This window comes from Sebastes fasciatus, chromosome 24 (genome assembly GCF_043250625.1).
Source record: "Sebastes fasciatus isolate fSebFas1 chromosome 24, fSebFas1.pri, whole genome shotgun sequence".
In the NCBI taxonomy this organism is placed as follows: Eukaryota; Metazoa; Chordata; class Actinopteri; order Perciformes; family Sebastidae; genus Sebastes; species Sebastes fasciatus.
The window spans coordinates 2,627,134-2,648,969 of NC_133818.1; the positions used below are offsets into that span (position 1 = coordinate 2,627,134).

General features: G+C 40.6%; 3 protein-coding genes and 2 long non-coding RNA genes across 7 annotated transcripts in view; 1 reads left to right on the top strand and 4 right to left on the bottom strand.

Annotated features, from left to right (window-relative positions):
* Positions 1–15,560, top strand: part of LOC141762808 (uncharacterized) — a 196,991-nt gene extending 181,431 nt beyond the window's left edge. The window contains exon 3 of the long non-coding RNA XR_012592903.1: positions 15,377–15,560. This is a non-coding gene — a long non-coding RNA (uncharacterized LOC141762808). The remainder of the gene's footprint in view (positions 1–15,376) is intronic.
* LOC141763154 (tubulin alpha chain) lies at positions 2,183–5,790 on the bottom strand. Of its 2 annotated transcripts, none has more exons than XM_074627553.1 (4): positions 5,666–5,790; positions 3,779–4,001; positions 3,448–3,596; positions 2,183–3,346 (listed from the first exon to the last, which is right to left on the bottom strand). In XM_074627553.1, exons 2-4 carry the CDS (start codon positions 3,984–3,986, stop codon positions 2,369–2,371), a joined length of 1,335 nt encoding a protein of 444 aa, XP_074483654.1. In that variant the 5' UTR covers positions 3,987–4,001; positions 5,666–5,790; the 3' UTR covers positions 2,183–2,368. The 2 variants fall into 2 exon arrangements, with proteins under 2 accessions (XP_074483654.1, XP_074483656.1); XM_074627555.1 differs by having other exon boundaries at positions 5,670–5,780.
* On the bottom strand, positions 8,294–10,377 carry LOC141763156 (tubulin alpha-1A chain-like). Its single transcript, XM_074627558.1, has 3 exons — positions 10,155–10,377; positions 9,895–10,043; positions 8,294–9,816 (listed from the first exon to the last, which is right to left on the bottom strand). Exons 1-3 carry the CDS (start codon positions 10,273–10,275, stop codon positions 8,836–8,838), a joined length of 1,251 nt encoding a protein of 416 aa, XP_074483659.1. The 5' UTR covers positions 10,276–10,377; the 3' UTR covers positions 8,294–8,835.
* LOC141763155 (tubulin alpha-1D chain-like) lies at positions 12,369–14,321 on the bottom strand. 2 transcript variants are annotated; one of them, XM_074627557.1, is made up of 4 exons: positions 14,166–14,321; positions 13,795–14,017; positions 13,554–13,702; positions 12,369–13,472 (listed from the first exon to the last, which is right to left on the bottom strand). In XM_074627557.1, exons 1-4 carry the CDS (start codon positions 14,289–14,291, stop codon positions 12,489–12,491), a joined length of 1,482 nt encoding a protein of 493 aa, XP_074483658.1. In that variant the 5' UTR covers positions 14,292–14,321; the 3' UTR covers positions 12,369–12,488. The 2 variants fall into 2 exon arrangements, with proteins under 2 accessions (XP_074483658.1, XP_074483657.1); XM_074627556.1 differs by having other exon boundaries at positions 12,369–13,702.
* A 3,235-nt stretch (positions 15,561–18,795) lies between the features above and the next one.
* Positions 18,796–20,366, bottom strand: LOC141762657 (uncharacterized). Its single transcript, XR_012592873.1, has 3 exons — positions 20,274–20,366; positions 19,391–19,600; positions 18,796–19,215 (listed from the first exon to the last, which is right to left on the bottom strand). It is a non-coding gene; the product is annotated as an uncharacterized LOC141762657 (long non-coding RNA).
* Between the last annotated feature and the right edge of the window lie 1,470 nt (positions 20,367–21,836).

Sequence of the window (21,836 nt, forward strand, 5' to 3'; positions counted from 1 at the left end):
GTGAAGCATATAACAGCCATTTGAACTCACTTATGTAAAGTAAAAAAAATTTTTAAAAAAAAACTGATTTAAAAATCAAATTTACTGACAAAATCTAAATTATATCAAAAAAGCAAAAATAAAGTTAAAATATAAGTTGAAATTGATTGACCAAATCTCAAAACAAACAAACAACATATTATTATTATTATAAATTATGATATGTCCTTCTATGTCCCTCTTACAGGGACAGGACGTTTGTTTTGATGCTGCTGAACCTCCGTCTCATCATGTCCTTATTGTGTGTGTGATCTAAAGTGACTAAGCTTTTAAAATGTAAGAACATTTTGAAAATCTAGTTTGGACTTATTTTCCTAATCAATAAGTTGTTACCATGACAACTGCCTTTCCTTTCCTATTTTGTGCAATATGTTTTTACTCAAGTATCATCTTTTTACATAGTTTCATGAGTACTTTTACTTTAGTAAAAGAGCTGAGTGCTTCTTCCACCAGTGGATATATAAAAATAACCTGTCTGGAGTTAAATCAATAATATGCTGATGCAGTTTTGACAAACACATCAAAGCAGCATCAAAACATGTGTATGTGTCAATTCTCCAAGAGAACATGGTGAATTTGTGTATATCTCCCTCTAGTGGTTGACCTCAGGTTTGACAAAGTGTAAGTGTGTTTTTAGTTGGATTAGATTAGATAGTTAGAAGCAGCACACAGTCAGCTGTTAGCTGTTCAGAATGAAAGCTTGTTGATTAAAACTGTTGCCCTATTGTATTTTGGTCTCTCCATCAGACGCCTGTGAAGTCACACAGAGGAATTAAAGGATTAGATTAAAGTTTGATTCCTTCCTTTCATGAGGAAATTTGAGACGGTAAACTTCCTGTGCCAAGTTCTAGTTAACTTTTACAGAAGAGCAATAAAAAGCATCCCGACTGGAAACGTTACAAACTGGCACGGGATATGCACGGTCCAGGACAGGAGAGATCTGCAGCGGGCGATTAACACCACCCAGAACATCATTGGTACCCATCTACCGAGCATCAGTGGCATCGGTGAGGTGGGGTGCCTGCATAGAGCCCAAAGGATATTAAAAGACAATACCCACCCAGAAACGGCCTGCTCACCCTGCTACAGAAGGATCTGCTGCCGTACCACCAGACTACAGAGCAGCTTCTTTCCTCAACTCCTCCTCACCCTACACACTCTGCCATGACAACTACATGTGCTTTGTTTTATTTTTCCTGTGTAGCATAAATAGACTACAACTTCATTTCATTGTGCAACCCTGTGTTGTAGAATGACAATAACAGAACCTTGTACCTTGTGTCTGTGTCTACTACCAGGAGAGAGACTTAACTCCTGTGGGGAGAGACAGACTGAAGACAAATGTCAGTTGCTGACAAACTGGTTCAGAAGTGTTCATAGCTTATTTTGTAAATTGTACATTTTATTCTCATTTTATTCTACATTTTTATCTATTCTTTTGTTATTATACTGTTTGACTTGCACCAACAAAGCCAAAGAAAATTCCTAGTGTATACCTCTTACACCTGGCAATAAATACCATTCTGATTCAGATGTACTAGATCATCCTCAACAAATAAGTAATTATCTTCCAGCCTCAGCGTTAGTGCTAAATGTGATAACTTTATTTACAAACCTATAAAAATATCTGAAATTAAAGAAGCTAATAAAAAGATGGTCAGTTAAAAAAGAGCAAAGTGTAGAGATAGGCCCACTCTGTGCTCATATATGTATTGGAATGATTCTTGTTCATGCAATTAAAAACAATAACTACATTATCTTAAGGCAACATTTAGATTAAGAATGAGGAACTTTGTTCTTTTTTGTTATAATCATATTGTCACAGTCTGTCTGCTCTGTCCCTCCTCTCGAGCAAAATTTATAATTCCCCAAACCTTTGCCATCCTCCTTCCACCCACCCGACATCCTCAGACTTTCCCCCTCTCCCCTTCTCACAACTGCCCACCCCTCTACTCACCTGATCCCACTTCTCTCAGCAGATATTTAATGGCACTTTGAGATTAAAAGTTTAAAAGTTGCTCAAATTTGAATATTGGCGAGTTTAACACAATTTTTAAATGTGATTTTTGACTTTTTTATACTTAGGATTCAAAAACATTCACAATGAAAATCTGCTCTTTGAAGTAAACAGAGGACTAAATAATTGGTTTGTGTTACTTTATTTGCAGGACTTAAAAGAAACGAGGCAGGACACTCATGTAGCTCACTGGAATGTGCGGAATTTAAGGAATGAGTCCAATATTGCTTAGCAATAATAAACACTTTGGTGTTTGGCTTTTGTTTCTGGGACTGGTATGGAACCACAGCAAGCTACAGATGATCCAGTGATCTAGTACTCCTCGCCTTCTTCATCCTCCTCCCCGACGCTGTCAGTGCCCACCTCTTCGTAATCCTTCTCCAGGGCCGCCATGTCCTCTCTGGCCTCTGAGAACTCTCCCTCCTCCATCCCCTCTCCGACGTACCAGTGGACGAAGGCCCTCTTGGCGTACATCAGGTCAAACTTGTGGTCGAGGCGAGCCCAGGCCTCGGCGATGGCGGTGGTGTTGCTCAGCATGCACACGGCCCTCTGCACCTTGGCCAGATCTCCTCCGGGAACCGCAGTGGGAGGCTGGTAGTTGATGCCCACCTTGAAGCCTGTGGGACACCAGTCCACAAACTGGATGGTGCGCTTGGTTTTGATGGTGGCGATGGCAGAGTTGACATCTTTGGGCACCACGTCGCCACGGTACAGGAGGCAGCAGGCCATGTACTTGCCGTGACGAGGGTCGCATTTCACCATCTGATTGGCTGGCTCGAAGCAGGCGTTGGTGATGTCAGCCACTGATAGCTGCTCGTGATAGGCCTTCTCTGCTGAGATAACTGGGGCGTAGGTGGCCAGAGGGAAGTGGATACGAGGGTAGGGCACCAGGTTGGTCTGGAACTCCGTCAGGTCCACGTTCAAGGCTCCGTCGAAGCGCAGGGAGGCGGTGATGGAGGAGACGATCTGTCCAATCAGCCTGTTGAGGTTGGTGTAGGAGGGACGCTCGATGTCCAGGTTCCTGCGGCAGATGTCATAGATGGCCTCGTTGTCTACCATGAAAGCGCAGTCAGAGTGCTCCAGGGTGGTGTGGGTGGTCAGGATGGAGTTGTAAGGCTCCACTACAGCTGTGGACACCTGGGGGGCTGGGTAAACCGCAAACTCCAGTTTGGACTTTTTGCCGTAGTCGACGGAGAGACGCTCCATCAGCAGAGAGGTGAAGCCAGAGCCGGTTCCTCCTCCGAAGGAGTGGAAGATCAGGAAACCTTGGAGTCCTGTGCACTGGTCAGCCTGAAAATCAAGAGTAAGTGTTTAAAATGCCATCATGGATCAATAACGTTGTTCAATTAAAAATGATACACTTGCAACATGTTTTGAGAATTAAAACTCACCAGTTTGCGAGTCCTGTCCAGAACCAGGTCAATGATCTCCTTGCCGACTGTGTAGTGACCGCGGGCGTAGTTGTTGGCTGCGTCCTCCTTGCCGGTGATCAGCTGCTCCGGGTGGAAGAGCTGGCGGTAGATTCCTGTACGGACTTCATCTGAGGAGCAAAGAGAATACTGGCTTACAGTGATGCTCCGTTTCACGACAAGTGCCAACAACTTTTGGCATGGTTTCAGTACATAAAGTCACAATATGTAAGAAACTGCCTGTAATATGCACCAGTTTGAATAAGTATTAAACATCTAATGAATGCAGTAGTTCCCTCTTTGATAATCTTACCTATTACTGTTGGCTCCAAGTCCACAAAGACAGCTCTGGGAACATGTTTGCCAGCTCCAGTCTCACTGAAGAAGGTGTTGAAGGAGTCGTCTCCTCCTCCGATGGTCTTGGAGCTGGGCATCTGACCGTCCGGCTGGATGCCATGCTCCAGGCAGTAGAGCTCCCAGCATGCATTGCCCATCTGGGTTCCGGCCTGGCCGACATGCATAGAAATACACTCACGCTGCAGAGAAAAGAGACAAGAAATCAGTAATCACTTATTTATAAAAAGAGGTAAACAGGCATGTTGGATTCATATAACAGGAACCACATTATAACTCTATAAATATTGGTCGACAGGCTGCTCCACCCAAAGCGTGTGAAGGAGCGCTATCGCAGGTCCTTCCTTCCTGCAGCTGTCAGACTCCACAACCAGCACTGCTCCCAGTAGACCACAACCAGCACTGCTCCCAGTAGACCACTTACACACCAAAAAACGGACAATAACCTGATATTTTCAGGTGGAACTTCATTCATTCATTCATTCTCACTGTGCAATATCATTTTCCACTTGTGCAATTTTGTTAATAGTCTTTATTGTCACAACTGTATACACTGCTTTTATTTTTATACTTCCTTCTATTTAGATGGTTCATATTTTCTTTGTTTAGCTCTTTTTTACTGTGTTAGCTGATGCTTCTTGTTTTCTGCACTATCCCCTTGGCTGCTGTACACTGCACATCTCCCCACTGCGGGACTAATAAAGGAATATCTTATAACTGTTGCAGTTCCCTTGTGTGTCAACTCCACAGAATACATTTTTGTAAACACTATTGATCAAGAAAATAATCAACACATAATAGATAATAGTGTATGGTTCCATATTTAAAAAAGGTTTGATTTATTTATGAGCATATAAAGGAGAAGGGGGGCAAAAGCGAAAAGGCCGATATACTGGAGAGCCAAATCTAAGCTGCTAAATCTTAATATTATCCTATAAATCCAGTGCCAACCCAGTTATTTTATGTCTGGGTTTTAGGCCTCAACCATGTCTGCAGTCACATGGCCAGTTACTGCAGACCCGTGGAGGGTTAATTCTGCCTTCCTGCCCCTCCCAAACTGAGACTGAGCAGCAGAGAGCAGAAAACCACCACCCAAAAGGGAGGAGAGCACAAAGAGAATCCCTCCATCCTCACTGCTACAGAGACAGTTATCATTATATGTATTCTGGAGCTTTATGTCTTGATATACATGACTGGCTTTCCCCAAAAGTTTCTCATCTGGGAAGCTTCTCTCAAAAGGACATTGTTCATGGACTTGTCATGGACAATAACAAAGATGACTTTCTGCTGAATAACATTCTCATTCATGGAAAATTTTATTTGCACAAATCCAAGTATATGAAAGGGAAACCTCGGTTTAATGTGTTTCATTCGGAGTTTCTTTCTTACATAAAAGCCCTTAAAGTCATGAAAAACAAAAATGCATTGAAACTTCTTCGTATAACAGAAGAATATGAATTACAGGTACAGCCCTTCATTTCATTTAGTATTATTTACATGTTTAATTTAACACATTTTATTTGTTCTTGTTTTGTATGCACCATGTCCTTTTACTTGAATGCAATGATCTATGAGCCATGTTGTTTGTCAATTCGAATTTGTTTAATACAATTTATAAAAAGAAAGACATTTATCTTTGTGATGCGTTCACGGACAGGGCGTTATCTGTTATCTTTGTGCTGCGTTCATGTCCGCCATTTTAATGGATTAACTTCAGTCTGGCCTCCATCCTCGTCACATAACGGTTACAGTTTACACAAACACGGCATATATTAACCGAGAACAATCAACTGTACGTCCATTTAACGTAATCACACGGATTTATGGTGAGACATTTTATAGCTACTCACCATTTTGTTGTTGTTTTTTCTTCCTTCTCTCCGACGTTGAAGAATCGGTAGCTGAAGGCAGTAGTGACGAGCGGGCTAGAGCTGCTGCTATTTATACCTTCTCAAGAAGGCGGGGCCAAAGCGGCGGTTTGAATTTCCTCTGGGCGCGAGCACACGTTAGGGGTGATGCTGCATTCAGGTGCGGCTCGAAATATTCCTTTTCCTACAGTTTAGCTGCGTCATCTGAAGGACATTTGAATTGTTTATGTTTTATTGAAGGCATTTCTTACAAAAGTTAAAGAGTGACATAGATGTAAATTGTTCCTTTTGCGGATCACATCCTAAAACTTGCTCTCATTTATTCTGGTCCTGTAAATTTACATGTGAATTGTGGAAAGATGTCAATAATTTTATACCTGTTACATTTTCTCAGATTTTGCACTGTACTATAGAAATATTATATTTGGTTGCTATGATTACAGTGACAAATACAGTAATGCATTTTTTCTTATTAATTTAATTTTAATTCTCGTGAAGTTCCACATTCACAAGTGTAAATTTACCCAAAAAAAGCCTAATTTCTTCGTATTTATGAAAGAAATGGAATTATATCTGTCAACAATTACTTCCTCACAAAACAAAAAAGCAATGAAAACAATGAATGTATGCAATATCTTTATAGTTTTTAAGTGAAATTATTGTCATACTCTCGCGTGGTCTTTTTTTTATTCTTATTTTTTTATTTTATTTTTTTATTGTGTTTTCTTTTTATTTTATGTTGATTTTGTTTCATTTCTGTTGTCCTTTTATGTTTGGCACAGCTCTTACTTTATGTTACCGCTATGCATCTTCTGTATGTAAACGTTTTTAATGTTTTCTGCTGTTACTATGGATACTGTCATTTTGAAATAAAAAAAATAAAAATAAAATAAAAAAAATATATGTTTTATTGAAGGCCAAACTAAATTAGAGAAATATACCTGAAAATATTAAACAAAATAAATCCAACAAAGACACATATACATACTATGCCACTACTTAATCAACAGATGTACTATCGTTTAACATACTTTTGTGTGAATAAACACTAGTGTGTATCTTTTCGTTGTTGTTTTTTTTAATTTAATTTAATTTAATTTTTTTATTTTCTATTTCAAAATGACAGTATCCATTTGCTACAAGCAAAATAGCATGTAGCTATTGTTGATTACATTCAACAAACAGTAATAAGTTTGACCTATTTAACTAGCTCTAAACAGTGACTTCTGAGGCTCAAATGTTATCATAAATGTAAAATGATTACCTGTATGGACATTTAAAAATAAATAAAAAATAAATGAATACAAAAATAAAAACATAAATAAAAAACTAAATGCAAAAATAAATACATAAATAGAATAAATGCAAAAATAAATAAATACAATTCCTAAAAATAAATACATAAATAAATAAAGGTGGACATTAAATAGAAAAAAGTAAATAAATAAGGGAATTAATACAAAGACAAATTAATAAAAATGCAAATTAAAACAGAAATAGAAATTTATGTCATATTTTATCAATTAATTAATGATTACATTTATATTTTATTTTATTTTTGCTACTTTTAATGGCATATATATTTATTTATTGAGTCACTTATTTATTTATTCATTTATTTTTATACTGCATATACCTGAGGCACAAACTGTTGCTTTATTGTGTAGCTATTATTATTATTATTATTATTATTATTATTATTATTATTATTATTTGTATTTGTGTTATATCAACTAACAGTGTGATTATTTTTTATAAGTGTTATTGTCAAGCAATTTTATGAATAGCCTACAAATAACGGTCCAACAACTATTTTACATTAATTGCAAGATGTAGAAACACAGCAACATATCACAAATAAACTTGATGATTTGAAATTTTTGTCTAAAAAGTGACCTTTTTTTCTAATCGAAATAACACTGCTGAAACATCAGATACAGATACAGAGAGCTTTATTTATCCCCGAAGGGCAATTCAGTTTCTGCAGTCCACCGAAACATATACACACATTCATACTGCACAATCATCATTGACATCAGTTGCTCTGTGCTGCTTAATTTATAACATTGATATACCCATCAAAATCAGACTCTGTTTTATTATAATTTTACTTTGAAAGGCACTAGAATTCAGTCTTTTGTGATCAATTCATCAAATTGGAGAATGTAGGAGAGGTACCCGAAGGCAGCATGACTAAGGAAATACATGGCTCTCACTTTACGTATACATTCATTCGTTTACAATTATTATTCATGACGATGTATAGTAAACCCCATTACAGACATACATATAACTGGCATGTTTTTGTGCCAAAAGCTATCAATTTAACACTTTTTTAATAATTGCGTCATCAACAGAACTTATTGTTAAAAATAAGGAAAAGCTAAAACAGTGATTTATTTATTAGTTACCAGACTGAAACCTGCTCGTACCATCACTACAGAATCCTGGTTAAATCCTGAGGTATTTGTGTTATGTAAGGCATTGCACATGCTGTGTGGAGGAATTAGGCTTAAATGTTCAGAGTTTATCAAGGAGGTGAAGGGAGTTAATGCAGCATCATTATGTGATCGAGGGCTGTGTTGTGTTAACAAAGCACACCAACGGAAACATGTCTCAGCTTATTGTTTCAAGACAAAGACACATAGGGAAGATGATATTTCGACACTGAATTCCCACGACTTTTGCAGATACTTCAGAGTTTGATATTAAGCTGTTAAATATAGAATATCACTGAGAGAACACCTGGCTGTCTGTTGAGCATAGCTGTCTTAATAATTGTATTTGAACAATGAAAATTTCTTAACAAAACTCTATACTTCCTTGCCTTGGAGGTAAGGAATTTCTAAACAGTAGAGTTTTCCATATAGCACTCAGTTGATCAGCCTTACAGTGGCCATACAATGGTAAAACAGAGCTCTTTTGTTATGCAGCATTGAATTGAAAGGAAACAAAGGAATTTCAGCACCTGTAGGCATGAATTTGAAGCTAAATGGCACAGTAACTGCCAATCGCACCAGTTGATTTTGACACCAGGAATAATAAAAGTTTAGGAGATGTACTTTTTCACTAACGAGAATTTGTTTTTTGAAGCACTGACACCTAAAAAGAGCCCAATCTGTGTTGGTTTTGTTTGTTTATTTCAAACTTAATATTCTTCGCCTTCTTCCTCTCCTTCGTCCCCGACGCTGTCAGTGCCGACCTCTTCGTAATCCTTCTCCAGGGCCGCCATGTCCTCTCTGGCCTCTGAGAACTCTCCCTCCTCCATCCCCTCTCCGACGTACCAGTGGACGAAGGCCCTCTTGGCGTACATCAGGTCAAACTTGTGGTCGAGGCGAGCCCAGGCCTCGGCGATGGCGGTGGTGTTGCTCAGCATGCACACGGCCCTCTGCACCTTGGCCAGGTCTCCCCCAGGAACTGAAGTGGGAGGCTGGTAGTTGATGCCCACCTTGAAGCCTGTGGGACACCAGTCCACAAACTGGATGGTGCGCTTGGTTTTGATGGTGGCGATGGCAGAGTTGACATCTTTGGGCACCACGTCGCCACGGTACAGGAGGCAGCAGGCCATGTACTTGCCGTGACGAGGGTCGCATTTCACCATCTGATTGGCTGGCTCGAAGCAGGCGTTGGTGATCTCAGCCACTGATAGCTGCTCGTGATAGGCCTTCTCTGCTGAGATAACTGGGGCGTAGGTGGCCAGAGGGAAGTGGATACGAGGGTAGGGAACCAGGTTGGTCTGGAACTCCGTCAGGTCCACGTTCAATGCTCCGTCGAAGCGCAGGGAGGCGGTGATGGAGGAGACGATCTGTCCAATCAGCCTGTTGAGGTTGGTGTAGGTGGGACGCTCGATGTCCAGGTTCCTGCGGCAGATGTCATAGATGGCCTCGTTGTCAACCATGAAGGCGCAGTCAGAGTGCTCCAGGGTGGTGTGGGTGGTCAGGATGGAGTTGTAGGGCTCCACCACAGCTGTGGACACCTGGGGGGCTGGATAGATGGCAAACTCCAGTTTGGACTTTTTACCGTAGTCGACGGAGAGACGCTCCATCAGCAGAGAGGTGAAGCCAGAGCCGGTTCCTCCTCCGAAGGAGTGGAAGATCAGGAAACCTTGGAGTCCTGTGCACTGGTCAGCCTGCAGGAAAACAATTCATCTTTACTTACTGACTGATGACGCCTGAATTAAAATATGAAGCTTTGGCAGGTAACTCACCAGTTTACGAATCCTGTCGAGAACCAGGTCGATGATCTCCTTGCCGATGGTGTAGTGACCGCGGGCGTAGTTGTTGGCTGCATCTTCCTTTCCAGTGATCAGCTGCTCAGGATGGAAGAGCTGGCGGTAAGTTCCTGTACGGACTTCATCTGTAATTGGAAAGAATTCATAATAAAATTGAACATTGACAAATCTAATTCATGTTGAAAGACCCCAAAAGACCCTAAATGTCTCTGGAGCCAAACAAAATATGATGTTACCTATGACTGTTGGCTCCAAGTCCACAAAGACGGCTCTGGGAACATGTTTGCCAGCTCCAGTCTCACTGAAGAAGGTGTTGAAGGAGTCGTCTCCTCCTCCGATGGTCTTGTCGCTGGGCATCTGACCGTCCGGCTGGATGCCGTGCTCCAGGCAGTAGAGCTCCCAGCATGCATTGCCTATCTGAGCTCCAGCTTGGCCAACATGGACAGAGATACATTCACGCTGCAGGAACAAGTGGTTCAGATGCCAAGAAGTTACATTTTGAAAACAAATTCACATAGCATCCTTAAAGAAACCAATTATCAGCTAATAGAGGACTGGATACAGATTTTAACTTCGAGGAAAAGATATTGGAATTGGTAGAAAAAGAAGTTGTAATCAGCAACATCGACTCAAACAAAAAAAGTTAGAAGGTAATACGCAAATTGGGAAACTCTCGCAAGATAGTTAAGGTTAGGCATTGACCTCTACTGGTTACGGTTAGGATAGGTTGTCGGGCAGCGAGTCTCGCAAGAGTTTTTGCAAGTTTTCGTAATTTGAGGGTTACCTTCTAGACACGATCCAAACCAAAAAGTGTGCCTCACTTTAGGTAAGTAGGAAAAACATAAAAAATCCCCTAAAAGCCATGAATGGATCTAACTTTACTACAGAATGACATCAACATCTTTGCAGCTCTAAAATCTAACAGGTCTCTTCCTTTTTACACCAAATAGAAAGAGTTGTGCTGTCATGAGTTTGATTTTCTCTGTCAAACTGCCTTTTCAGATATTATGGCCATATACAGTGTAGCATAGAAAACTAATGTGTCTTTCTTAGGTGTTTTTCGCATGTAAAGTCGCTCATTTGTGGAAGTTAAACAGAATATAAAGAGGTCCTCACCATGTTTTTGTTGCTTTCAGCAGTCCCTCGTTCACCTGAGATGAGTGGCTGGGGATGTTGTGTCAGTTACAAGTGCAACAAAGCTGCTTTATAGCGCAGCATCACTAGGCAACAGCCAGGCATGTTGTGGTAACTGGAGGAGCTGGAGAAGCAAACACCATCTCCTTTGATGAAAGATGAGGAGCACAAAAAATAAAATCAACTGGTGTGCTCCCCTGCTCATATCGAAGGAACAACAGCTGTTCTAACACAGATGAGTAGTCGCCAACAATGACCAGAGTGGCTGTGAAATATGAACCACAACTGTCCGCCCTTGCCTCCAATTTCACATTAGATTTTAGGCATGTTGGTTGTTGTTACAGTGAACAGGTGGGGGTTCAAACTTGCTTCAACAGGCTGTTTTTTGCCTGCTGTTGACTCAGCCTCTCAGTTACCAGACAAAAATAGGTTGTGCACATGAAAAAAATATCCTTCTAATGGAGCTCTGTTCAAATTAAAACTCCTGTTAACATGGCTCATTTGGAGCCTCAGTTTTCTTATCTTGCAGAGGGAAGAAAACAGATACCTCCCCAGAGTGACCTGAACAGGCTTTTGTTACAGATCACCGTTGCATCGCCATTTTGGTCGGGATTCATTTACAATGCAAAGGAGGCAGACGGCCTGGGGATAACATTAAGGCACACTTCTCTCAAAGGCAGGTGATGTTTGAGATCAATGTTTCTCTTGCAGCAGGTTACAGAGCATCCATGCGTGTGATAAATATTCCACTGAGTTTGATTACGCCAAAAAAAGAGAAAAGAAGCTGGATGCATGCAATACTTAAGAGATTAACAAAGGATTATGATTTCTCCCTAAGGAGATTTAGTCTAGTATTATTATTTCCCCAACTACTGAGTGGCTGTTAGTTGAATATTGTGCAGCTGCTAACCCTAAAATAATTTCATAAGCATTGTTTTATGGAAACATTTAGTGTCAAATGATGGTCTTTATGCTGTTTCCTTCCTAACAAGAGAGAAACTCTTGAGAAAATCTGAGTAAGTGACAAAAAACTATTGTGTTTCTATCAATGTACTCTATTGTTTGAGTTCAAATGCTGTATGCTTCACCTCTGTGTCTGACGGTAACCCTAGAGATGTAATTACAAAACCGCGTGCATCTGCCAGAACACGCTCCCATTTAGTTTGCTTTAGTTACTCTTTTCTCAGGTCTTGTTAGATCTTGGATGGCAGCTGATCTCATGTAAGAGGGAGGTTTCTGCTCGGCTTCTCATTGTTACAAGACAGAATTTATGACCTTTTCTATATTTTAGCACAAATAAAACACACAAATGCTTCGCAGTTTAGCTTTATTTTATATGTAGCATTCTTGATTTAAGTGTAAAATCAATATTGTTACAGTTTTGTGACAACTGAATAACAATAGTGTGAATGCATTAAGCACCTTATGTTTAGCTCTTAGTACTCCTCCCCTTCCTCTTCCTCTCCTTCGTCCCCGATGCTGTCAGTGCCCACCTCTTCGTAATCCTTCTCCAGGGCCGCCATGTCCTCTCTGGCCTCTGAGAACTCTCCCTCCTCCATCCCCTCTCCGACGTACCAGTGGACGAAGGCCCTCTTGGCGTACATCAGGTCAAACTTGTGGTCGAGGCGAGCCCAGGCCTCAGCGATGGCGGTGGTGTTGCTCAGCATGCACACGGCCCTCTGCACCTTGGCCAGGTCTCCTCCAGGAACCACAGTGGGAGGCTGGTAGTTGATGCCCACCTTGAAGCCTGTGGGACACCAGTCCACAAACTGGATAGTGCGCTTGGTTTTGATGGTGGCGATGGCAGAGTTGACCTCTTTGGGCACCACGTCGCCACGGTACAGGAGGCAGCAGGCCATGTACTTGCCGTGACGAGGGTCGCATTTCACCATCTGATTGGCTGGCTCGAAGCAAGCGTTGGTGATCTCAGCCACTGTTAACTGCTCGTGATAGGCCTTCTCTGCTGAGATAACTGGGGCGTAGGTGGCCAGAGGGAAGTGGATACGAGGGTAGGGAACCAGGTTGGTCTGGAACTCCGTCAGGTCCACGTTCAAGGCTCCGTCGAAGCGCAGGGAGGCGGTGATGGAGGAGACGATCTGTCCAATCAGCCTGTTGAGGTTGGTGTAGGAGGGACGCTCGATGTCCAGGTTCCTGCGGCAGATGTCATAGATGGCCTCGTTGTCAACCATGAAGGCGCAGTCAGAGTGCTCCAGGGTGGTGTGGGTGGTCAGGATGGAGTTGTAGGGCTCCACTACAGCTGTGGACACCTGGGGGGCTGGGTAAACCGCAAACTCCAGTTTGGACTTTTTGCCGTAGTCGACGGAGAGACGCTCCATCAGCAGAGAGGTGAAGCCAGAGCCGGTTCCTCCTCCGAAGGAGTGGAAGATCAGGAAACCTTGGAGTCCTGTGCACTGGTCAGCCTGCAGGGAAAAAAATAAATAATTCCTTCCATGCTTGATTTCATTCTGAACAAAAATATGAAGCTTTGGCAGGTAACTCACCAGTTTACGTGTCCTATCGAGAACCAAGTCAATGATCTCCTTGCCAATGGTGTAGTGACCGCGGGCGTAGTTGTTGGCTGCATCTTCCTTTCCAGTGATCAGCTGCTCAGGATGGAAGAGCTGGCGGTAAGTTCCTGTACGGACTTCATCTGTAATTAGAAAACACCAAGGATATAATCAGTAGTTCTCAAATCTTCTTCAACCTACTGTGCAAGTTTGCATCAGATAATAATAATGTTACCTATGACTGTTGGCTCCAAGTCCACAAAGACAGCTCTGGGAACATGTTTGCCAGCTCCAGTCTCACTAAAGAAGGTGTTGAAGGAGTCGTCTCCTCCTCCGATGGTCTTGTCGCTGGGCATCTGACCGTCCGGCTGGATGCCGTGCTCCAGGCAGTAGAGCTCCCAGCATGCATTGCCCATTTGCACGCCGGCCTGACCGACATGGACAGAGAGGCATTCGCGCTGGAGGAGCACAACAAATAGAGGTCAAAGGAAGTTCTTGAATTGTTGGGATTAAATCTGTTTTTTGGAGAATGAGCTGCAACACACATCTTTGAAATTACACGTTTATACTCATGTGTTTGAAAGGCGTGAAACTGCAGAAGCTTACCATGATTATAAATTCCTGCTGCTGACGTTGAGGATCTGCAGGGGAAATCTGCTGTCTGTTAACATCAAGACTTCTCCGGTACTTATAGTTCCTCTGAACTCTATGGTAACACGCTTTGTTGTCCATAAATGGGGGTTTAACTGGGTTAAGTCAATAATTCAGCTATGGAAATCATTATCTAACATGCTCCGCCACACATCAATAACCCTTGGTCCGGCACAGAGTTAATGTGTAACCCTGACCACCACATATTCTCAGGCACATCACAGGCAACAAAGTAAACAGAGCATTGTTTTAGTTTTTGTTGAGTAGGGGTCACCATGGAGATCAGGACAAGGAGATTCAGGGAAATCCCAAAATATTTGTGTCCAGAATTATGCAAATATTGCGTTATGTTTTCGAGCCATGATGAGGAATTCATTTTAACTAAGCAGCACTCAAAACATACAAAACAAGTAATATACAAATGCAAAATACAAAACGGTTCACAAGTACGCATTTGGAAAAATAATGCACTTAGCTGAGTCTAATAACAAATAACAAATAACATTAGGGATTATTGTTTGAAGTAAACAATCCTTCCCTTCCCTGTCAATATCATGAAAAGGGGTTGACTTTTGTACAGGTTTGTGCCGTTAAGTAATATAAATTAAATATGGAACGTGCTTGTGTTGTGTAATCCATCACATCCTCTGAATGCTCTAGGTCTCTAGTTTGATCCATCCATCCTCTGAATGCTCTAGGTCTCTAGTTTGATCCATCCATCCTCTGAATGCTCTAGGTCTCTAGTTTGATCCATCCATCCTCTGAATGCTCTAGGTCTCTAGTTTGATCCATCCATCCTCTGAATGCTCTAGGTCTCTAGTTTGATCCATCCATCCTCTGAATGCTCTAGGTCTCTAGTCTGATCCATCCATCCTCTGAATGCTCTAGGTCTCTAGTTTGATCCATCCATCCTCTGAATGCTCTAGGTCTCTAGTTTGATCCATCCATCCTCTGAATGCTCTAGGTCTCTAGTTTGATCCATCCATCCTCTGAATGCTCTAGGTCTCTAGTCTGATCCATCCATCCTCTGAATGCTCTAGGTCTCTAGTTTGATCCATCCATCCTCTGAATGCTCTAGGTCTCTAGTCTGATCCATCCATCCTCTGAATGCTCTAGGTCTCTAGTTTGTGGCTGTAAAGTTTCATGAGGCTGTGATTATCCTAGAGGTCACCACAGGTCATTTTATACAGTGAAGTCACATTTTAAAAAATGGTCTCATGAAATGTCTCCTATGGGGACTAACATCATCACACATGAATACAGTTGGGCTCATTGGATCCACAAGAGTCTCAGCCTTACAGTGATATCCAATTTATGTAATTCTAGACTGTTTAGGGACCCCAGTATGCAGAAATAACACATTTATACTGCATTCAGAAATTTGCATGTGATTATCATAAAGTGGGCATGTCTATAAAGTGGAGACTCGTGGGTATCCATAGAACCCATTTTCATTTACATATCTGGAGGTCAGAGGTCAAGGGGTCCCCTTTGAAAATGGCCATGACAGTTTTTCCTTGACAAAATTTAGCCCAACTTTTAAGCGTTGATTATGCGACTCAACGACAAGCTAGTATGACATGGTTGGTAGCGATGGATTCCTTAGGTTTTTCTACTTTCACGGGATATCATTAACCTCCCTCTAACTTGAAAACTGAGCCCGTTACAACCTCCGATACAACCTCCGATAGACAGAATAGCCGCTGGGCCATTGGAGTTTTAAGGGGTTAAATATTCGTAGGTAACATTTGTTGATCGCTCTATAAAGTTCACCAGAAACATTTGGATATGTGGTTTAAAAATAACGCCTCAGATCCTTTACGATCAGAATTGGAGGCCGGTTTCCTCACTGCTGTTTGATCTATTGTTGGAGTAGAGGAAGCCTCCCCGTCGTCCCCCTCGTCCTCCCCCTCGTCCTCCCCCTCGTCCTCCCCGTCTCTGTGAGGCCTGGCCGGGTTGCTCTGTTGTGTTTTCCACATGATTGGGTGTCCTGTTGTTATAGAAACATTGAAGGTCACGCTGCGGTTGCTGGTATGAATCTACAACAGTGTGAATACTGTTGCTGCATATTTCTGTTGTGGGACTCCAATGGGCCTCCAATGACACACGGAGGTGTCTCTATAAGAAAGAAAATAAACATAGACATAAAAGGCATGATCATTAGAAAGGTATAAAATAAGCGATGGGCACTTAAAGGGACTGTTTGTAAGAATCACAAATTGATTGTAACAGCGACACCTGTGGCCGTTAAGTCAACGAAAGTCAACGTCCTGTTGCTCGCACTTGCGCTCGCCCGTGTGCACGCGCTAACTGAATGCGAGCGAACATCCATCAAAACAGTGAGGCGACACACGTCAGCTAAAACCACAATATCACTCTATATTTCAGCTGCTTGGCAGTAATGTTAGCTGACCAGATGAAGGTCTCTCAATGAATCAGTGCTGATCCTAGTGTTGGCTTTTCCTGCCTCAGCCTCCCGTCCGCAGCCGGAAGGAGACACCGGCACCCGGTCGGAGACGATAACGTTTCTCTCTGCGGAGCCCCGTCATTTCAGAAGACACGGGAAACCTCTGTTGGTCTGGAGGAGCTGCAGCAGTTATTTCTGCACAAACGTCCACTGAACATTCACTAGATATTCTCAGAGCTACTAACTCTTCTGCAGTGTGTGGTGTGTGCGCATGCACGTGTAGAGGTGGAGCGAGCTGAGCGAGTAACGAACGCGGTGTGTGAATGAAGGCAGGCAGAGGAGCAGAGTACAGCAGAGACTCCGGTCCTGGAGACCAAAGCTACGGTCTCCGCCGCGTCCTCCAACCGCGTCCTCCGACCGCGTCCAACACTGTTTAACAGACGGGCTTCACTAGATATAACTTTGCGGTTTTGGTGCTTCCGTGTAGTTTGTGTTGGAGTATGAGTCTGAACAGCGTAGCCACACGTGAGCACGCATGGGACACCGACCCGGATTGATTTATACGTGTAAGAAGTTACAAACAGTCCCTTTAATTTGATAATAGAATATACTATGTGTATGTTGCAGCCAGATGTAGTTTAACTTGCAGTGATTTTGTTTCTCCACTTTACAACAAAAACAAAGGAGCTCATGTGTCCACCAGCAGGCTAGTTCTCTGCTGCTGAAAACTACTGTTTTACTACAAACTGCTTCTACTACTTCTGCTTCAAGATCTCCTCAAGGCACCACCTGGTGGCGAAAGCCGTGCAGCACATTCACAAACAATACTACAATACAACAATACTGCATAAAGTACTATATTATGAACATTACAGTGTAGGAAAAAATATTGCACAAAATAGAGAGGAAAGGCCGTTGTAACAACTTATTGATTAGGGAAATAAGTCCAAACTAAATTCTCAAAATGTTCTTACATTTTAAGGGCTATATATATATATATATACATATATATATATATATATATATATGTATATATATATATATATATATATATATATGTATATATATGTATACATATACATATATATATATACACACACATATATATATATATATATATATATAAATGTATATATATAAATAAATAAATATATATATATGTGTGTGTATATATATACACATATATGTATATATGTGTATATATATATGTATATATATATATATGTGTGTGTATATATATATATATGTATATACATATAGATATATGTATATATATATATCTATATGTATATAGATATATATATCTATATACATATATACATACACTTGAGGGCAAAAAGAGCCCCCAAACAAACAGCCCCCCTGGTCATGTGAGCCCAATATTCACTCTCCCTTTAGCTCTGGTTGGTCTCCACCAGCTCCTTGTTAGCTGCTTAATGTTACACTTTCTTCATGCGGTTTGGTGCTGGGCAGGTCGTGCACAGGGAGGTTATCACAGCTTGTTTGCTGAGGACAGCTGCCAGAGTTAGTGATAACTCTCTGTGGGTTTACACTACCAGGGACCGCTCTCCTTTTACTCGTAGTTATTGTTCATATAGAAAAATATACACATTAGTGCTGCTTTTATTCAAAATACATGTTGGTTCCCTGAAATTGTGGGGCTGTGTATAAAAAGAAGCATAATTCCTACACTGTTCATCTAATGTTGATGTACAGTAAATACCCTAAAAATAAAAGCTGAAGCACTTTGATGTCGTAGTCACTGTTCATTTAAATCAGTGTGTAGAAGTACAGAGCAAATACTACAGACATGTGTCACTGCATTATTGGTATATCACTGCATTGTATATTATCAATGAGTGACTGTTTCTATGTGCTAGTCATCTCTGATGATGTCCCACTTAGTAGATCTCATATATTACAATTAGATTCAAGTCACAGATCATTTTCCAAATATTACCCAGCAACGTTTGAAAAACCCAGAAGGTCATATGAAAAATGTTTCCAGAATCCACTGCACAACAGAAAAGACTTTGAAACCCATTCCACAGGTTGCCATGTAGCCAAAAGTGTTAAATATAAATATTAACACATTTACACAGAAGCATCAATATATTTCAATAAAATGGATCATAACATTTTTAGGTTTGTACAAATAGAGTACAGAGATGTGTAAATTGTGACATCCGTCTTTGTTTCGATGAGGAAATCAAACCAAATATGTCTTTGTCCCGCTGCAGACGGAATTCTTTAAATCAAGATGGTTGTTGAGTCTTTGAGGCTTCCTGTTAAACGACCTTCTGGCTCACAGACTCAACTGTAAAGGTCAAACACTGAGGAACAACTGGCTCTACTCTCAGGGACCAGATGCTATGAACTTTGCAGTGGTTAACTTCTGAAATCACAGCCTGAGGTCAGGATCAAGTTCACTTGTCATAAAGCAGATTGGTTTGAGGACATACGTCGCCATAGTAACAGACTCAGGGTCATCTCTGGGGCCGAAGATATATCTATACTTACAACATCAGATGTATAAGCGGTATACGATCGTACAGACACGGCTGTTTGTGTCCCAAGGTTGTAGAAGAATATGTCCATCTGAAAGCATAAACAGAAGAGAGACAGAAAACATTAAGGAATGGTTTCCAACATATTTTAGAAATGAACTTTGATGTAAAGTTCCCTTTGCCACACAATGTCTTTCAAATGTTCATGTTGTACAAAAGGCTGAAAGGTCAATCAGTGTAAAAACATGGAACTGATGATTACTCACCACATACTCGGACTTCTCTGTGTATTGTATAATAATTCCGCAGGTTGTAATGGAATCGATGTGTGGGGGTACTTTGACGCCGGTTGGCCCACTAACTGGCTTCACTTTAACCTCTGTTGTAACTCCTCCATCTTCCAACTTCAGACAGTCTTGTGCGGTGTCAGATTGGTTATTTTTAAAACACATTGAAACAGATGAATTGATGGTCACCTGTGAAACCAGAGAGACACCAATGATGAAGTAACAATATTAATCTTTTCAAGACTTTGACTCAACAGCAGCATAGTTTCATCTCATTTAACATTTAGTTAGTTACATGTATTGCTCCGTGTTTAACTCTAAGTGGTTTTTAATTGTGGTTCAAAATAAAATTAGTTCACGTCAATAACGATATCTAAACATCTTTCTCGTACCTTTTTTTACCTGTATGAGCAGTTCTACATTTGAGAGAAGAAATTGAAGTCCACAGTGAACTGGGGGGAAATGTGGAGATTTGTGGGCAATATTTGGTGATATAACAAATCTGAAAGTCTGGAGATGATTTAGGACACAATGGGAAATATGCTCTGCAACACTTATTGTTTTCTGTTTAATTTTCTATAATTATTGGATAGTTTTACTCTTTGAGGCTTATAATAATTTGGTAATGCTCTATTTTATGGCTCTGTTATTTCTCTATAATTTCATAATCATCTCTTGGATATTTTCTGGAAAGAACTATGAACTTTGATATTGATCTCAGGGTTTTAGTTTGCTCAGTTAGTTGTGTAGAGTTTAATAACAGAGGAACGGCTCCATTTTACATTTTTTATAATTTTTTTCCCAGACAGTCAAACAGTCTGTCTGTTAGATAAAAACACAAACATGGTTTCATTTTACTCACATCCAGGAATGTGTAACTGCGTCCATAAAAGCTGATGGGACACGAGCTGATGTCGGTCGTTTCAGACAGATTGAGGTCGACCTGGCTGGCAGCAACCACAGCGTGAATGTGAAGCAAAACAAACATCATACATCAATCCATCACGACCAACTTTACACTGTTTATTCCCAATTCACACCTCTGATTTAAAATAACATTCATCATCGTCATGAATTCTGGGTGTAAAAGATTAAATGAATGAATAAAATAAACATTTAGAAACACTTCATTTTACAGGTCCACAAATGTCATGGTAATTTGGTGATAATTAGCAAGTAACCTATTTGAAATTTATTTGGAATAACAGCCAAATTATCCCAATATTGACCTCAAAAGTTATCAAAAATTACAATAAACATTATTTAATAATTGTACTCCACTATTTCCCAGTAGCTTATTTAATACATTTCCAGGAAAAGAATACAAAGTGAATTGATATACTTTATTTCCATGTCTGCTGATAAATAGATAATAATTAGAAAATAACTTCTTTGAAATTTCTAAAAAAACTCCCTGAATCATGACATTAGCTTCCAGGTTACATTTGTGTCCCACAATGGTGAGATTTGTTCCTGTGATGAAGTGTCTTCTATTAGTTTTAGTTTTCCACCTCCGATGAAGAGTAGCTGCTTCTCAGCCTCAGGGCCCTATTTTAACCATTAGATACTATTTTAGCATATAATTATTAAATAATGTTTATAATAAAGTCATTTTTTATCAATTTTGAGGTAAATATTGGGGTAATTATATAATAATGATAATAGTAATAATAATTGTTTTGATAATTATTAATTACTTTTGATAGTCTTTTTAATGTCTTTTTGAGCTTATGTACCAATGCAAATTGGTGCCTTATTATTAATATATATTGATATTAATAATTATCTTTAATATTTCCTAATAACCAGACCAGCTCCTATCTGCGTCCCAAACAACTGAAAACGTTTCAATGGCTGCTTACCTGCCAGCAGGAGGAGCAGTGCAGCCGGCTTCATGATGGAGCCCCGAGCTGGGAGAGATACAGGTCACATAGTAAGAGACTGCAACACACTTCATTTAATCCATTCATACAGTATAAGGGATAGTGCTCATCAAACCTTTCTTGCATGCTGCATGGGGTTATTAAAAGGTTTCTTACTGTATCTAAAATCCATTAAATGGACCCTGACTGATTACCTTAAGTTGTAGCTTGTTCACCAAATTACTGCGACTGCAAAAGGCTCCATGTGAACTCTTTTAGATGAGGCCCATGCAGTCGCAGTGAGTGAAGGTGATGAATATAGATTGTGAGTGGAGAAAATGCAAAGCATGTTGTTATCAATAGCAGTAGTACTAGTGGTGTTTAATTTGACGTATTTGGAAATAAATAATAATTCAGTTTTTCTTTTATCATCCAATGAACACATGTTTACGGAAGCCCTGAAAGGCAAGCGAGAATTGTTTTTTCTGATGATCCAAGTCTGATCTAAATTATTTTCTCTCCTGTGTTTATGACTTAAGAACAGGTGGATTTTTTTTGCCCAG

What these genes read in the sequence shown, in the direction of transcription:
- LOC141763155 (XM_074627556.1), bottom strand. Translation starts at nt 14,291, where the DNA reads ATGGACAACAAAGCGTGTTACCATAGAGTTCAGAGGAACTATAAGTAC. An exon ending in AGCAGGAATTTATAATCATG is followed by an intron (nt 14,018 to 14,165) that starts GTAAGCTTCTGC and finishes GTGCTCCTCCAG; the next exon opens with CGCGAATGCCTCTCTGTCCA. An exon ending in CTTGGAGCCAACAGTCATAG is followed by an intron (nt 13,703 to 13,794) that starts GTAACATTATTA and finishes TTCTAATTACAG; the next exon opens with ATGAAGTCCGTACAGGAACT.
- LOC141763156 (XM_074627558.1), bottom strand. Translation starts at nt 10,275, where the DNA reads ATGCCCAGCGACAAGACCATCGGAGGAGGAGACGACTCCTTCAACACC. An exon ending in CTTGGAGCCAACAGTCATAG is followed by an intron (nt 10,044 to 10,154) that starts GTAACATCATAT and finishes TTCCAATTACAG; the next exon opens with ATGAAGTCCGTACAGGAACT. An exon ending in TCGACAGGATTCGTAAACTG is followed by an intron (nt 9,817 to 9,894) that starts GTGAGTTACCTG and finishes GTTTTCCTGCAG; the next exon opens with GCTGACCAGTGCACAGGACT.
- LOC141763154 (XM_074627555.1), bottom strand. An exon ending in CTTGGAGCCAACAGTAATAG is followed by an intron (nt 3,597 to 3,778) that starts GTAAGATTATCA and finishes TTTGCTCCTCAG; the next exon opens with ATGAAGTCCGTACAGGAATC. An exon ending in TGGACAGGACTCGCAAACTG is followed by an intron (nt 3,347 to 3,447) that starts GTGAGTTTTAAT and finishes CTTGATTTTCAG; the next exon opens with GCTGACCAGTGCACAGGACT.